This window comes from Salmo salar, chromosome ssa15 (genome assembly GCF_905237065.1).
Source record: "Salmo salar chromosome ssa15, Ssal_v3.1, whole genome shotgun sequence".
Classification (NCBI taxonomy): Eukaryota; Metazoa; Chordata; class Actinopteri; order Salmoniformes; family Salmonidae; genus Salmo; species Salmo salar.
Window position 1 is genome coordinate 46,548,374 of NC_059456.1, and position 18,421 is coordinate 46,566,794.

The window sequence follows — 18,421 nt, forward strand, 5'->3', positions numbered from 1 at the left end:
CTCCCCCACCCAAAACAGCTGAGTGACAAAGTCCGGGCCCAGTTATACAGAAAGCATAAAGGATCGGTCATAGAGCTAGTAGCACAAGGGAACTGACCTCCACACACAGCCAATTAGCCATTATTATAGACAGGACCGGCTTTAGTCTTTTGGGGGCCCTTAGCGCAATTTGGTTTCGAGGCCCCCCCACCAAGGGGATAACATTTTTTTTTGTGCATTTCCTGCAATTCTACACATTTTTGCCATGGAGTGTAAAGAAAATGTTGCACTGTTAAAGCAAGCTTTCTGCAGTTCTACACATTTTGCCATGGGGCACAGAGACATTTTTGCAGTTTTAAAGCAAATGTCGTGCAATTCTACACATTTTCCAACATATCCCATTATATAAGCTACAACAAAGATCATGTTATATGATCCCATGACATTTGGTTTGAAAAACTGGGCCCAGATTATACAGTGGCTAGGATAAAGCTGGGGGACTACCACTTCTACGGGTACAGTACTGACGTGGACTACGAGACCGCTGTCATCCACTATAGGCTGGCCTCGGAGCAGCAGCACAGCGCTCAAGCCATGTTCAACTTGGGTTACATGCACGAGAAAGGCCTGGGCATCAAACAGGTGGGCACACGCACATAAACAAACTCATTCATACACACATGCAACCCTATAAGTCTAACCCCTTACTCTTTCCCCGTCCTGTAGGATATCCACCTGGCTAAGCGTTTCTATGACATGGCTGCCGAGGCTAGTCCCGAAGCCCAGGTGCCTGTCTTCCTGGCTCTGTGTAAATTGGGCCTGGTCTACACTCTGCAATACCTGCACGACCTCAACGTGAGTGTACAGTACAGAGCGCTTCCTGGATCCGGTGCCTCTGGGAGTTTCATTTCCCTGGTCGTTTCCATTTCAACTCACGGGGGCCAGGCTCAATGTTTGAGGCTAACTTAATTTATTACATTTGTACAGGATTCATGGGATTGTACTATGTTTGTTCAATGTAGTCAATGCTCTCTCTCGCTCTTTCTGCTCCCTCCGACCTACCCTCTCTCTTTCTCACCTGCCACCCTGTATCATCTCGCTCCCTCTCCATCCTCCCTCCCCCTCCACCAGATGAGTGAGGTGGTCAGTCAGGTGGACCTGGACCAGCTCCTGGGCCCTGAGTGGGACCTCTACCTAATGACGGTAATCGCCCTGCTGCTAGGCACCGTCATCGCCTACCGCCAGAGACAACACCAGGCAATGCCCCCTCCTCCCCCAGCCAGGCCTCCTCAGGAGCAGGCCCAACCTGAGGCCCAGGCCCAACCTGAGGCCCAGGCCCAGCCCCAGGCCGAAGAGGCACAGCAGTGAGCGATAGAGATGGAGTGGGAAGAGAGGAAGGGAAGGCGATATCACGACCCATACCCTCTAACTCTTCTCTGGGGGGTTGGTGGGTAAAGGCAGACTAACTTGCTCCCATCTTGGGCACCACCTTTTCCCTCCTGACTCCGGCATGTTGACCACAGACTGTAGGCTACTGAATAGGCCAGACTCGCCCTACTTAACTCTCCGTCTCTGTCAATGCTCTCAGACCTCCCAAGTTGAAGAATGAAGAAAGGAATCGGTGAGGGGGCAGTGGAGCAGGTTGATGGACAAGGCCAATAAATAGAGGCTGTAGAAAAGACAGTATAGACTCAAAACCTCTTAGTGTGTGACTCAGGGTACCGGCAGCAGAATCACTTCTCAGAACTAGCCACGTGGGGCGATCGAGGCATCTTCTTAATTATCATCCGATCTGCGAATTAAACGGTCTTGTTTTGTGGGCTCTAGTAGTGATTGGGCTTTGGAAACAATGGCCAGATTTTTTTTCTGGTTTTATGTAAGTGTTTAAGGTTACAACTCTCCTTATCGGAAAATAAGATTCCAGATGTCTACATAAACCTTGCAATACCAACATATTCGTCAGGTGGCAGCAATCAGAACTGGGCATGTGAAGTCATCTTCATCTCCTTTTGTCTTTAGCAAAATATTTTTCACGAATACGCTTTGTTAGCAACATGTTTTGTAAGAATGTTCTGTTCATAAACAGTGATTCTTTATCAAGCTAGTTTTTTCCAGCATGCTTTTGTCAGCACATTTGCTTGATTAGCAAGCGTGAAAGCTTTTTATGAGCAAATATTTCTTTAGCAAACGTGTTGTCTTTCAATGCAGACATTTTCTTCAGGATTTATTTTGTTAGCGAATATGCTTTGTTAGCACATATGTTAAACTAAGGAAGTAAACATAAACCTGTCATTTATTTGAAGTCCAGTTCAAAACCTTTCACTACGTAACTGAGCGTTGGTCAACTTACTTGTTTAAGTGGACCAAGTAATGAAATATATTGTTGTCAGTCATTTCAGCTTTGCTATGCTATAGTCAAGCATCAGAATGAAGGATAAAGAATCCTTTGCTACCCCTTCACTAGCTCCCCCATTTCCTTCCTCAGTGCAGCGCATGATTTTGTGTCTCAGGTAAGGTTTGATTCTTGAGATATTATCCATATAGCCTAATACGGATAATATCCTTGAGATAATATTATAGGGATATTGTAGAATGCTTATCCCCACCGTAGATGCTCCCTTACACCAAAATCCCGAGTGAATGCTATGTTGAAGAAATCTGTTGAAGAAACCCTTCAGTCTCTACACTGTATGTGCCTGATGGTGGTGCACACTGCTAAACTCTTAAAGGTACACTTAGCAAGATGACATCATCAACAGAACAACATTAAACAACGGCAACAACAGAATTCAAATCTGCCAAGAATACAGTTATTAAACCTACGTAACAATTTGCATCTTCCCTTGTAGCACGCCCACATTGGGAATAGCCAATAATTTCATTCTTGGCAGATTTGTATTCTCTTGATGATGTTGGTCACGTTCCCCTGCTCTGACATTGCATGCCTCAACCAATGGTTGCGTACCACATCGTCGACTGTGCCGTTGGGCACCAAATTTCTATCCAGGCATTGTAAGATCTGGCATGTGTCAGAAACGTCTGAGTATAAGGAACACGACCGTCGGCTGTAAGTAATACGTTTCCCCATTTTGTATGGTGATGTCAACTTGCTGAGTGTAGCTTTAACCCTTTGTGGCATTTTATTTTATTTTACAATTCTCTGTGTTTGTTTGTAGTCGGTCTACATTGACAATTTATTATGTTATTGTAGGTACATTTTCGGGTGGTTCCATCTACTAGTAATTGGTAGTTTGTGGCACCATGGTTAATTTTCTCCTGTTTAAACTGTTTGATTTGATAAGTTGAACTGCAACAGGAAGAGAGATGGCGGCCTTTTTGTCAAGACTCATTAGAAGAAAGCAGTGACTTTTTCCAGACTATTTGACTTTGTTAGACGTGGTTCCACTCAGGGTCATAATCGGGGTGTGACTATAGGCCACACCCCCTCACCAATAGAGCAGGTCATTGCTTCTCCAGCTTCTGCTTGCCTCGGCTCAGGGGCTCTGTATCAAAGTTATCAGAGTAGGAGTGCCGATCTAGGATCAGTTTAGCCTTTTAGATCATAATGAATAAGACTATTATGAACAGGAGGGATCTGATCTGATCCTATATCAGCAATCCTACTCTAAGAATCTTAACACATATGGCCTCAGATCTTCGTATTTGAGTGTATGGTGGCAATGGGAAATGCTGTGTGCCAAGGTAAAAATCATTAGAGTACTTTCAGCAAGATGGGGTATAATACCACTGATAGAAAGATTTTTGTCACAGGTGTCGTAAAATGGAGACCAAGATGCAGCGTGGATAGTGCTCATTATCAAACTCTTTAATGAACACACTTGACAAAATAACAAACGACCAACACAGTCCCGTCAGGTACACAAGACTAGAACGAAAAACAACTACCCACAACCCCAAAGGAAAAACAGGCTGCCTAAGTATGGCTTCCAATCAGAGACAACGAAAGACACCTGCCTCTGATGGGAAACCATACCCGGCCGAACATGAAAACCAACACATAGAAAATGATAACTAGAACAAACCCACATAGAAACAGAAATCCCAAAATACCTACAAAACAAACCCCCCTGCCATGCCCTGACCAATCTACAATGGCAAATGACCTCTTTCACTGGTCAGGACGTGACAGTACCCCCCCCGAAGGTGCAGACCCCGACTGCACACCAAACCAAAACCCCACAAAAACAACCCTAAACAAAAAGGGAGGGAAGGGAGGGTGGCCACTGTCCGTGACGGCTCCTGTGCTACACCCAGACCCTCCACCAATCCTCCAGCTTCGGAGGTGGCTCCGGCTCTGGGCGTAGCCCCCGTTCTGCCTGCAGATCCCTCTGCTTCTGGAACCCTGACCTGTGGATCATTACCAGAGGTTCTGCGCTACCGACCACCGCTGAAGGCTCTGGGTTGCAGACCACCGCTGAAGGGTCTGGGCTGCAGACCACCGCTGAAGGCTCTGGGTTGCAGACCACCGCTGCAGGCTCTGGGCTGCAGACCACCGCTGAAGGCTCCGGACTGAGAGGCGTCGCCGGAGTCTCCGGGCTGAGGGGAGTCGCCGGAGGCTCCGGGCTGAGGGGCGTCGCCGGAGGCTCCGGGCCGAGGGGCGTCGCCGGAGGCGGCGGGCTGAGGAGCGTCGCCGGAGGCTCCGGGCTGAGGAGCGTCGCCGGAGGCTCCGGACTGAGGAGCGTCGCCGGAGGCTCCGGACTGGAGAGCGTCTCTGTAGGTTCCGGACTGGAGACCTTCGCTGTAGGCTCTGTGCCATGGATCATCACTACTGGTTACGCGCCATGGATCATCACTGGAGGCTTCGTGTCATGGATCATCCCTACAGGCTCCGGGCCATGGGTCATCCCTACAGGCCCCGGGCCATGGATCATCACTGGAGGCTTCGTGCCATGGATTAACACTACAGGTTCTGGGCCATGGATCATCACTGGAGGCTTCGTGCCATGGATTAACACTACAGGTTCTGGGCCATGGATCATCACTGGAGGCTTCGTGCCATGGATTATCGCTGGAGGCTTCCTACGGGGAGCTGGAACAGGTCTCACCAGACTGGGGAGACACACTGAGGACCGCGTGCTCAAAGCAGGCACCGGCCGTACTGGGCTATGGAGGCGTACTGGAGGAAGAGTGCAAGAAGCAGGCACAGGACGTACTGGGCTATGGTGACACACTGGAGGGAGAGTGCGCGGAGCAGGCACAGGGTACACTGGGCCTTGGAGGCGCACTGGAGGTCTGGCGCTTAGGGCTGGCACAACCCGTCCTGGCTCGATGTTGATTATAGCCTGGCAAGGGCGGAGCGCTGGTACAGGACGAACTGGGCCGTGCTGGTGAATGGGGGGTACCGTGCGTAGAGCAGGTGCAGGATAACCTGGGCCGAAGAGACGCACTGGAGACCAGATACGTTGGACCGGTGCACTTCTCCCTGGCTGCCGGCCAACTCTAGCACGGCAATGGTGAGGAGCTTGTACCGAGCGCACTGGGCTGTGAGTGCGCATGGGCGACACCGTGCGCACCACCGCATAACACGGTGCTTCTACCGTCACTCGCTCCCCACGGTAAGCACGGGGAGTTGGCTCAGGTCTTAACCTCGCCTTCGCCAATCTACCCATGTGACCCCCCCCAAAAAATGTTGGCGCTGCCTCTCGGCCTCTTCTTGTCTGCCTAGCCGTTCCTCCCAGTATCGTCGTTCCACCTTCGCTGCCTCTATCTCCCACTGCGGACGGCGATACTCCCCAGGGCTTGTCCAGGGTCCTGCCCCATCTAAGATCTCCTCCCAGGTCCACTCCTCTGAACCACACTGCTTGGTCCTGTTCTTCCTCCTCGAGAATGCACGCTGCTTGGTCCGTTGTTGGTGGGTAGTTCTGTCACAGGGGTCGTAAAATGGAAACCAAGACGCAGCATGGATAGTGCTCATTATCAAACTCTTTAATGAACACACTTGACAAAATAACAAACGACCAACACAGTCCCGTCAGGTACACAAGACTAGAACGGAAAACAACTACCCACAACCCCAAAGAAAAAACAGTCTGCCTAAGTATGGCTTCCAATCAGAGACAACGAAAGACACCTGCCTCTGATTGGAAACCATACCCGGCCGAACATGAAAACCAACACATAGAAAATGATAACTAGAACAAACCCACATAGAAACAGAAAACCAAAAATACCTACAAAACCATCCCCCCTGCCACGCCCTGACCACTCTACAATGGCAAATGACCTCTTTCACTGGTCAGAACGGGACAATTTTCACCATGCATGTACTATTTCCAATGGAATATGACCCCTATTTTAATTGCCTATGGAGGATCTACCCTTTGCATAATGTACAGAGAAATACATGTTTATGTAGCAATACATAACATTCAATGTATGAACTTGTATAAGATGTAAAGAGAATGATTCCGATTTTTTATGAGATGTTTCAAATAAGATCACTCACCATAACATACCAGTGATGTTCTCCATGCTCAGTTTGGTTTGAATATTATATCAACACAAGGTACGATATAATAGGTTACACACTATTTCCTTCTCTGCAATGAAACATTGGCCCAGGTTGTCGAAAGACTACATTTGGCTAATGGGGATCTAATACATACCAAAACTCTCAGCTATACACTGAGTGTACAAAACATTAAGAACACCTGCTCTTTCATGACAGACTCAACAGGTTAAAGCTATGATGCTTTATTGATGTCACTTGTCAAATCCACTTCAATCAGTGTAGATGATGGGGAGGAGACAGGTTAAAGAAGGTTTTTTGAGCCTTGAGACAACTTAGACAAGGATTGTGTATTATATGCCATTCAGAGGGTAAAAAGATTTAAGTGCCTTTCAACGGGTATGGCAGCAGGTGCCAGGCGCACCGGTTTGTGTCAAGAACTGCAGCGCTGCTGGGTTTTGCACACTCAACAGTTTCCTGTGTGTATCAAGAATGGTCCACCACCGAAAGGACATCCAGCCAACTTGACACATCTCTGTGAAGCATTGTAGACAACATGGGCTTGTATCCCTGTGGAATGCTTTCGACACCTTGTAGAGTCCAAGCGAATTGAGGCTGTTCTGAGGGCAAAAGGGGGAGAACAACTCAATATTAGGAAGGTGTTCTTAATGTTTTGTACAATCAGTGTATGTTATGGTTATAGTGACTTTTAACTTGACTTTTCTGTCTTGGCTGACATAGCACTGTCATAATAATGACATTACAGGTTATAAACACATTGAGAAGTTGATGACAACTGACTATACAGCTGTTACAAAAACCAATTTAGGAAAATGTGTTTGCTTTTGGTATTCCTTAGCCATTTGCTTAAGTGTAATGTCCTGGGCTTGGGGTCATTTTTTTTCAACAAGGAGTTTTCTATTCCTGAATTAAATTCCAATCCACTCCCTGAATTGAAAGAAGTGAAATAAATTGAGCCCCCAACCCTAGTGGCTATGTCATGCTCATGATATTGCGGGTTAGACCTGAGGACATTGGTGTCAGGCAATTTATTTTTGGACAGTGTATAAGGAAGTTATTTACTTCATTTCATATCAATAATATTTGAATTTAGTATACATTTTTGTTTTGGGTTAAACAGTTGGGAATGAAATTGACATACTGTACTTCTTAAACGTATGGACTGAACAATGATTCAACCCCCCAGACATATGTACATTACTTTATAATCAGGCATAAGCGGTCACTTAGGGCCCCTAAATAGTCTGGGTGGCCATTTCATTAATTGTTCAGCAGTCTTATGGCTTGGGGTAGAAGCTGTTAAGGAGCCTTTTGGATCTAGACTTGGCACTCCAGTACCGCTTGCCGTACGGTAGCATAGAGAACAGTCTATGATTTGGGTGACTGGAGTCTTTGACCGTTTTTTTGGGCCTTCCTCTGACACTGCCTAGTATATAGGTCCTGGAAGGCAGGAAGCTTGGCCCCAGTGATGTACTGGGCCGTACGCACCACCCTCTGTAGCGCCTTACGGTCAGATGCCGAGCAGTTGCCATACCAGGCGGTGATGCAACCATTCAGGATGCTCTCGATGGTGCAGCTGTATAACTTTTTGAGGATCTGGGGACCCATGACAAATCTTTTTAGTCTCCTGAGGGGGAAAAGGTGTTGTCATGCCCTCTTCACGGCTGTCTTGGTGTGTTTGGACCATGATAGTTTGTTGGTGATATGGACACCAAGGAACTTAAAACTCTCGACCAGTACAGCACCGTCAATGTTAATGGGGGACCTGTTCGGACCTCCTTTTCCTGTTGTCCACGATCAGCTCCTTTGTCTTGCTCACATTGAGGGAGAGGTTGTTGTCCTGGCACCACACTGCCAGGTCTCTGACCTCCTCCCTATAGGCTGTCTCATCATTGTCGGTGATCAGGCCTACTGTTGTGTTGTCAGCTAACTTAATGATGGTGTTAGAGTTGTGTTTGGCCACGCAGTCGTGGGTGAACAGGGAGTACAGGAGATGACTAAGTATACACCCTGAGGTGCCCCAGTGATGAGGATCAGCGTGTCAGATGCGTTGTTGCCTACTCTTACCACCTGCGGGCGGCCCGTCAGGAAGTTCAGGATCCAGTTGCAGAGGGAGGGGTTTAGTCCAAGGGTCATTAGCTTAGTGATGAGCTTCGTGGGCATTATGGTGTTGAATGCTGAGCTGTAGTCAATGAACAGCATTCTCACATAGGTGTTAATTTTGTCCAGGTGGGAAAGGGCAGTATGGAGTGCGCTTGAGATTGCGTAATCTGTGGATCTGTTGGGGCGGTATGTGAATTGGGTCTAGGGTTTCCAGGATGATGGTGTTGATGTGAGCCATGACCAGCCTTTTAAAGCACTTCATGGCTACAGACATGAGTGCTGTTTTGGTAGGTTATCTTTGCTTTCTTGGGCACAGGGACTATGGTGATCTGCTTGAAACATGTTGGTATTACAGACTCGGTCAGGGAGAGGTTGAAAATGTCAGTGAAGACACTTGCCAGTTGGTCCTTGCATACTCTTGAGTACAAGCCCTGGTAATAGGTCTGGCCCCACGGTCTTGTGAATGTTGACCTGTTTAAAGGTCTTGACCTCATATGGAGGATCTACTCCAGGGATCATCATCTAGATTAAGCTGTGGGTACGGATGTTGATTTGATGGATTTTCAAGGGGACGGAACATTATTACAAATCATTTGTAGACTGCAAGAAGCCCAAAGACATATAATCACATGATCACATATCTCTCTCTATTATACATGGGAATACCTTGGAACAGATTTCCTCAAATAAAATCAGATTTACTAGTGGGAGGGTTTTTCTGAGAAAACTTGGGGGGGGGGGGCAAATAAAGTCACCCGCTGGCCGCGAGTTGAGGAACCCTGATCTACTCGTTGCTACCGAGTTTGTATGCTAGCTTGGTAGCTAGCTCAAGTTGGCTAACAATAGCCACACCTCATGAACAAGGTAAAATTACTTTTATATTGGATATTTGGTGGATATTCTGTTTTCAATCTTCAATAGCTCTTAAGCAAAGCGCGCCATAACTATGAAGACACTATACTCTGAATTAGGGGAGGATGGACAAAAATCCACAGCTTTCTTTTTTCTTATATACATTTTGATGTTTTGTTGTTGCTTTAAATCTTCAACAGCTCTTACACAGAGTGCCATCACTATGGAAATTATATATTCGGAGGGGGGGGCACTGGATTTTTGACCATCCTTATCTAATCAGCAGAAGACAATTAAGTGGTAATGCCTGAGAAGCCTGTGTTTGGAGGATATATTGGCATGGGTGTTGTTAGGCCCGAGAAGAAGTCGAGGGCCGGCAAACCGTGTCAAGATATCCTCGAAACACTGTCTTTGAGGGCATTATCACTTTTATACAACGGGTTACCAACATATTCAAATAATGATTGACATATTTTCATTAAAATGTTATTTTCATGAATTTATTCATACCATTTCATCCTTCCACAAGATATAGTCCCGACACAAATCTATGGTTGCTACCCAAGCCGGCTGGTCGTTCGTTCTACCGATTCAGTTGCCAGACGCGATCCAGTTGTTCAGTCTTTTTGTTCTGTATCTATGGACGCGACCCAGTTGTTCATTCGAAATGTTCATTTGCGATAATGGCTGGCAACTCACGCTGGTATAAATGATTCGGGAGACAGGCGCAGGAAAATCGTAATAGGGTTTTTTATTACGCCCAAAATTACAGCGTGCCGTGTAAAGGCACGGGGACAAAGACCAAACAAACACGTAACAAAAACACAGGGTTGAAACCCAAACAGAAGAGCGAGGAGTACCTTGAATAAATAACACACGCGCACAATGATTATCACATGGGACGAGACCCGTAATCATCTGCGCAATCCACAATGGCACGAAAGCCCAAAACACACAGCACAGGTACTCACACGCACCAAAGGACATAGTAACAATAATCGACAGCACCATGGTGAACAAAGGGCACATATATACAAATACAATCAGTGGGAATAGGGGCCAGGTGTGCGCAATGAAAGTTCCAGAGGGATACGTGACAGCAACGTTCATGTCCCTTGCTTACAGTCAGAATTACAAGTAGCTGCATTTGCATTTGTTTAAGCTGTTTTCTAGTGACATTTATTTGGATACATCCATAACAATGAGCTAATGAGGCGTGCTTTCGCCTGGTATAGAACATGTGCTCACTTGTCAGGACACTGTTGTTCAGAGAAGCTAGTCAACAACACAATCACTTCAAACTGAAGCTGGAAGACTGCAAACTAGCTGCACTTCCTTTCGTTTTACCTTTTTTCAATGATGCCAGCTGTTTCATGATTTCGACTGGCTGAGAAACGCTGCCTGTCTGTCTTGTCCCGATTCCCGACACGTTCGTTACTATGGGACAGCTGGAGATCGAATTTGAATATCGAAACAATGTTGAAAATGTCAGAGAAACAGACAGGTTTATACTAATCTTTGCTGTTGAAAAAAATTGTTAGTCTAAAAGAAATGTGAAATAATGTCTAGATGCTTTTTATAGTGGATATCAGGTGGAACAGAGTAAATAGGCATTTTAACTTCATGGATTTAGCGGGTGGTAACGGCTGAAATGCGGGTTTAACCAATCAACATTCAGGATTAGACCCACCCGTTGTATAATATTCAATAAACCATATTCTAGAATATCACACAATGTCTTGCAGACATACTGCTTGCAATTCCGAAAAATTCGTACATGTTTTCTATGTTGCTGCAGTCCTATGTAAATACAGTGAAATAACGTAACACACATTACATTACCATCCCAAGCCATTCCCTGGGAAAATCATTAAATTAGGTCATACATTACATGCACCCAGTCATTTATTCAGTTATTAACAATATACAGTTGAAGTCAGAAGTTTACATACAACTTAGCCAAATACATTTAAACTCAGTATTTCACAATTCCTGACATTTAATCCTAGTAAAAATTCCCTGTCTTAGGTCAGTTAGGATCACCACTTTATTTTAATAATGTGAAATGTCAGAATAATAGTAGAGAGAATGATTTATTTCAGCTTTTATTTATTTCATCACATTCCCAGTGGGTCAGAAGATTACATACACTCAATTGGTATTTGGTAGGATTGCTTTAAATTGTTTAACTTGGGTCAAACGTTTCGGGTAGCCTTCCACAAGCTTCCCACAATAAGTTGGGTGAATTTTGCCCATTCTTCCTCACAGAGTTGGTGTAACTGAGTCAGGTTTGTAGGCCTCCTTGCTCGCACATGCTTTTTCAGTTCTGCCCACAAATTTTCTGTAGGATTGAGGTCAGGGCTTTGTGATGGCCACTCCAATAACTTGACTTTGTTGTCCTTAAGCCATTTTGCCACAACTTTGGAAGTATTCTTGGGGTCATTGTCCATTTGGAAGACCCATTTGCATCTAAGCCTTAACTTCCTGACTGATGTCTTGAGATGTTGCTTCAATATATCCACATAATGTCCATCCTCATGATGCCATCTATTTTGTGAAGTGCACCAGTCCCTCCTGCAGCAAAGCACCCCCACAACATGATGCTGCCACCCCCGTGCTTCACGGTTGGAATTGTGTTCTTCGGCTTGCAAGCCTCCCCGTTTTTCCTCCAAACATAACGATGGTCATTATGGCCAAACAGCTCTAATTTTGTTTCAACAGACCAGAGGACATTTCTCCAAAAAGTACGATCTTTGTCCCCATGTGCAGTTGCCAACCGTAGTCTGGCTTTTTTATGGAGGTTTTGGAGCAGTGACTTCTTCCTTGCTGAGCAGATTTTCAGGTTATGTTGATATAGGACTCGTTTTACTGTGGATATAGATACTTTTGTACCTGTTTCCTCCAGCATCTTCTCAAGGTCCATTGCAGTTGTTCTGGGATTGATTTGCACTTTTTGCACCAAAGTATGTTCATCTCTAGGAGAGAGAACGTGTCTCCATCCTGAGCGGTATGACGGCTGTGTGGTCCCATTGTGTTTATACTTGCGTACTATTGTTTGTACAGATGAACGTAGTACCTTCAGGCGTTTGGAAAATGCTCCCAAGGATGAACCAGACTTGTGGAGGTCTACAATTGTTTTGGCTGTCTTGGCTAATTTCTTTTGATTTTCCCATGATGTCAAGCAGAGGCCCTGAGTTTGAAGGTAGGCCTTGAAATACATCCACAGGTACACCTCCAATTGACTCAAATCATGTCAATTAGTCTATCAGAAGCTTCTAGAGCCATGACATCATTTTCTGGATTTTTCCAAGCTGTTTAAAGGCACAGTCAACTTCGTGTATGTAAACTTCTGACCCACTGGAATTGTGTTACAGTGAATTATAAGTGAAATAATCTGTCTGTAAACAATTGTTGGAAAAATTACTTGTGTCATGGTCAAAGTAGATGTCCTAACCAACTTGCCAAAACTATAGTTTGTTAACAAGACATTTGTGGAGTGGTTGAAAAATGAGTTTTAATGACTCCAACCTAAGTGTATGTAAACTTCCGACTTCAACTGTATCTACCTCAATTGCCTCGTACCCCTGCACATCAACGTGTATACAGCCAAGTTATGGTTACCCATTGTGTATTTATTATTACTTTTACCATTCTTTTTTAAGTGTTCCATTATCTCCTTTATTTGATTTCTCTCACTGTTCAAATAAACCTACCATTAAAATGATAGACTGATCATTTCTTTGTCAGTGGGCAAATGTACAAAATCAGCAGGGGATCAAATACTTTTTTCCCTCACTGTAGGTATGGTCATCATTTATTTTAATTTATACCTTGATGAAGGCTGCTTGTCTGTCGAAATGTTGGACATAAATATTTTAGCATCTGAGCTCCTAGAGTGTGCTGCTCTCCTTTATTTTTTTTAGGGGTGGGGCCATGCGCCTTCTCCGATCGACTCTTCTGCCAGTTATCAGGAAAGCTGACCCCACCGCGCACACTGGCAGAGGTGGATGATGAGGAGCTGCGTGCAATCTTTATGGGTAGTGCCCACTGCTGTATGAAGTGTTGTACTAAAACATGCTCTTCATTGGCAGCCTCTAACTCTGTTGGTCATGCATTGTGTGATAGATGCCAAGCCCAGAAACGGCACCTTCAAGCTTAGCGTCAGTTTCATATCAACATGGCGCAAGCAGTGGTGGGGCAGCAATGTTTGTATTCTGTTAATTATGGATAGCAATTGGCTGTCAGTGGAACACAAAATTACCTTGCTGTCCTTGTATTGTAAAATGTCACACTTAACAGTGATTCTGCTTTGTTAACATGCAATATGATTGAGGTGGCCAAGTTCCATTTAGAATCACATTTTGAATAACAAATTCTTAATTGTACTTCTCAATCACAGTTAAAACTGACTAAATGACTCAATGGTGGATCATAGTGTAATCTCAGGTATTTGTGGAGAATTGCATTCTGCAATTTGTTTGTTATCTATGCTAATGATCACATTTGCTCTTTTTAAAAGGTTTAGAGGGACTAATGACCATTGGTGTCCTCGACATGTTACAGTCCAACACCGCCGCAATGAGAACCATGTTTGTTCGTGGGGCAAACAGACTGACTGTGAAGGACCTCTACAATCCGTTCGTGGTGATGTACGCAGAGGAAGGAAGTAACAGGAGGAACGAAGAGGAGTTGGTGGTGGGCTTCTGGAGGGACTGGCTGATCGATGTCGAAGGTGAGTTTACCTTGAAGAAGTAATAGTAGTAGGTTTTAATGGTAAGTTCGCTGTCAGACTTAATTGTATGCCAATTTACAATCATAGATAATAGTGAAAAAGTTAAATTCTACACTAGCACAAATCTTGTAAAGAGATGCTATGGGAGTTTGGCGACTACGTAAGTATTTTTTAAACTCCCGCTTTGGGCTGGATGTGTCAATGTGTAGTTCATACATGCATAATCTATGAGCATAATGACTGTTTTACCTCAGTTGGCCACAAAATCCCAAGTTTTAAAGGAACTACTTCCTGAAAGATGGGCAGCGCAATTTTCAGTACATTTTCCCCATCGTGGGCCAGCCCCCTAGCAATTCAAGTTCCTTCCAATGAGCTTCAGCCCCATGCCATTTGAGTGACAGTTAGTAAGATGCACACACACCAGAGCAATGACGTCTTGCACATATAAGACGTAATATGCCATTTTCGGGGACACATTTAGGCTCTTGGGCGCTACTTTCAGAACTACAGGCAAAAAAAGTATGCAAATCTGACAGAGAATGTCTTAATATGATGTAGTTTAAAATAAGCAATATATACAAAACAACAATAAAAGTTTGGAAAATGCAATAGTACTTGGGTAGACATTAACCTTACATTCTTGTCATTTAGCAGACACTCTTATCCAGAGCGATTTACAGGAGCAATTAGGTTTAACTGCTTTGCTCAAGGGCACCGATTCTATTTTTCACCTTGTCGGCTCAGGGAATTGAACCGACAACCTTTCTGTTACTGGCCCAATGCTCTAACCGCTCGGCTACCTGTAAGGCTTAAGCCCCTGTGGTAAATGGTGTGTGCATTGATTCGTTTAGTGATAGCAGCCTGTCCAGATACCTTCTGTCTGGTTGGAAGAAGCCAGTCTACAAACTAGGAACTATGCAGGGACATTGCTCACAAGGGACATGATTGGGTTTTGAGGGCTTCACGATAGCTGGTGTATGACACGCCCAGGATTATTATTCCACTCCCGTTGAGCAGTCACGGTTTGAGCGAGGCCAGAGTACCAGGCAGGGATTATGTATATTTAATTAAAACACAAATCTGGCTCACATTACGGTTTGAAGTTGTGTGTCTCAGCCATGCGGCATGTGATTATAATTGAGATACTGACTACAAGCAGAGTGTTTAAAAAATAAATACATCTCAGCACTTGAAAGTGTATGTTTTGTACCTCAAAAACACTTTGTACTTACACAGACTGAATGGTGGCTTTAAAACAGCTTTGTTTAAGACATGTATAGGCATTCATCTAGGTTGTTTAGTTGGAGCATTTAAAAAGTAAAAATGGCTTAATTTATCATTTTTATTTCGTAGGGAGAGATGCATTTATCAAGCCAGAGGAGGAGGGGGGAGAAACTATCCCTCTTTCTCTCTTGAAGATGTACTGGTTTTTGCCACTGGGGCATCAAAGTTTGGTTTTGATGACAAGCCAACCATCGAGTTCCTACACAAAACAGTGTTACAGGAACAAAAAAAGGATCTTCCCAGAGGCCAACACATGTGCGTTAAAGTTGTGGCTCCCTGTGCATGCCACTTATGAGGACTTTATGAAGTGGATGACCTCCGGTATCCAACAGTCACCAACTTTTGGAAAGGCCTGAAAGAGGCACAGACAATCTGGTGAGTAGTTGCTGTGTGTCTTTCAATATCTGGAAATGTTGTTCCAAAAACAGACAGCAGAGGGAGTTATTTGCTTGTATCTACATCTGTTGTTTTGTTGATGGGAAAAATAGCAGAGTGAACAATATGTGAATGCTTGGTCAAATAGAAAACGGGAAGAAAAATGCTCTAAGGAACATAATATACACTGTGTACAAATCAAGGACACCTTCCTAATATTGAGTTGCACACCCCCACCACCCTTTGCCCTCAGAACAGCCTTAACACTTTTCTTAAATGCTGTGTTTCCACAAAACAGCAACATCACGGACAGCAGAAGTCTTAGCATAGACCAATCTGTAATCACGCACCGAGAAGTCACTTGTTTTTCTTATCTGTCTTGAAGATATGTTGTATCATGTGGTTACGTTTTAACTGATTTGTGTCATTGTTGTGTCACTAAGATATCCTGGCATTTCCAACCTGTAGTGTGTGATCTTCTTTGAAATCGTAAAAAGAAACAGGATGTAAAAAACGTATTTGTTATTCCACAAAGAAATATGGGGTATGTTCAACCCGGTATGTTCAACCCATCATTTTACAAGATTGAAGGAGTTCAGCACTGATTATGTCAGTGTGGTTATGTTGACCCATATACCTACACTGCAGACAAGAATGTTTATGCTTGGTCATTTGTCTGCTTGGAGAGGAATAGAGATGTCTGCCAAGTGAATGTTGTTAAAGTAAGAAATATTGATGCCGTTTATCTTTAAGGGAGTCGATCAGTTTATCACCAGCCTCCTGTCCCTACACCCTTTACAGAACTGTTATGTAAACGGCCTTAAATTGTGTTTAGTCCTTGTTATTGCTATAAGGGATACATTTGAAGTTTACTGAGTTAGATCAAATGGTACAACGTTTATAATGAATGTAAACCACTACGGAATTTATGTATGTCCACAGAAGTGATATTTCCTTTTGCCAGAGATCTTTGCCTTGGCTTTTGTTGTTAAGCAGGACAATTCTTTTTAGCTCTGTCGTATCTGTAAATATAGTACAGATACAAGTTGTGTTTGAGGAGTTATCAAAATTTGCAAAAGCAAAAAAAATTGAACAAACATTGAAGTATTATTACAAAAGGTAAAATGTATGCAGTCAAATGTTTCCTTTGGTTTTTGTTCATACCACAAATGTCACTATTACAGTTGTAATGTTGTAAACATTATACTGTAATCCAGTCCTTGTATTTGTACAGAAATACTCAAATTGCATGTTTTACAAGGGACATGTAGTTGTGCTTGGAAGCCCTGTGAACAACCATGTAATGCCAGCATACTCAAAGTATTTCAACTTAAGTATGTCCGACCTCAGTTCTTATAAGCATAAGTAATCAAACATAAAGAGGGATGTTATAACAGTGAGGAATGATATTCAATGCACAAATGTGGAGAGCTACATTTCTAGAACATAGCTGAGGAAAGCCAATTCTTTGTCAGATTGGTGCCAGAGCTGACATGCCCACTAATCCCGAGCCAGGATCAATCTAATCCCAGATAATGAGTTCACGCCATTGCCAGAGCACTAGAAAACACACTAACCCTCATGAATTGTCACAGTACTGAACAAGGATGCTGTACTGTTATCTTTCCACTGTTTCTGCCCCCCCCATATCTAGTTTTCATTCTCTTCCCTCAGATTCCCTGTAGAGAGGAGGGAGAGAGGCAGCAGCTGGCAAATGTAATCCATTCCCATGTAATAAAAAGTGACCTTGGGGTCAGCGGTGCACTGAGGGTAGCTACGTGTTCTACTGAATGCATCACCCTCCACCCAGGTCACCGCTACATTATCCACTGTATTGTGTTTTGGCACTTTACCTTTTTCACTTTGACAATCTATTTTAATCTCTTTCTCTCCAACTGATGTCTGATGAATTCCATGGCTCCAAATGTCATTACATATTACCCAGGTGGGCGCTTCGCATTGGTGGTGAACGCGGAGAGTTTATGCTGCATGCGATGTAAAAGCCATTTGAGCACCTGGTGAAAGATCACTACGTAAATCCAATCCATTATTGTCTGAATGTTTAGGAAGTGTAACTCCAAGGTGCACTACAACACCACCACTTGGTCTACCGGTATATTGAGAAATTACAGAAAAACATTTTTTTTAATTAAATAATTCAGTTTTATTTAGTGGCTATTATTAGAGCATGCTTCTTGAATTAGTTTTTTACAGAAAATTGCTTCTTATAGGAAACACTGGCTCAACCTTTTACTGGTGAGAGCGTTTCAAAATTGTTGATGTAGTCCTGTGTGTGACTGTCAGATTATTTATGGCAGGGGTACTCAAGTACTATTTAAGAAGGTCCAGTCACAAACTTCCTAGGTCACAAAAAGGTGTCAATTAACGGCATAGTAACAACCCCCCACCTCGCAATTCATGCGACCCAAAACTTCACACCCCTCTTGTTGGCGAATAAAACATTTTGCAGTTGTAAAGCTAATTTCCAGAAATCGACACATCCATGTCTTGTGTGTTTATTTGATACCAGGGGTCGAAGCTCTACCGAGTTCCATATTGACCCCGTTCTGGGTCCGGACCACGGTCCGCCAGTTGGGTATGGGGGG

General features: G+C 44.0%; 1 protein-coding gene across 1 annotated transcript; it reads left to right on the forward strand.

The window, feature by feature from the left end:
* Window positions 1-244: 244 nt before the first annotated feature.
* Window positions 245-1,574, forward strand: LOC106571722 (protein sel-1 homolog 1-like). Its single transcript, XM_014145125.2, has 4 exons — window positions 245-251; window positions 449-621; window positions 706-834; window positions 1,111-1,574. The coding sequence occupies exons 1-4, from the start codon at window positions 245-247 to the stop codon at window positions 1,345-1,347; spliced, it is 546 nt and encodes a 181-aa protein (XP_014000600.1). The 3' UTR covers window positions 1,348-1,574.
* The last annotated feature ends 16,847 nt before the right edge of the window (window positions 1,575-18,421 follow it).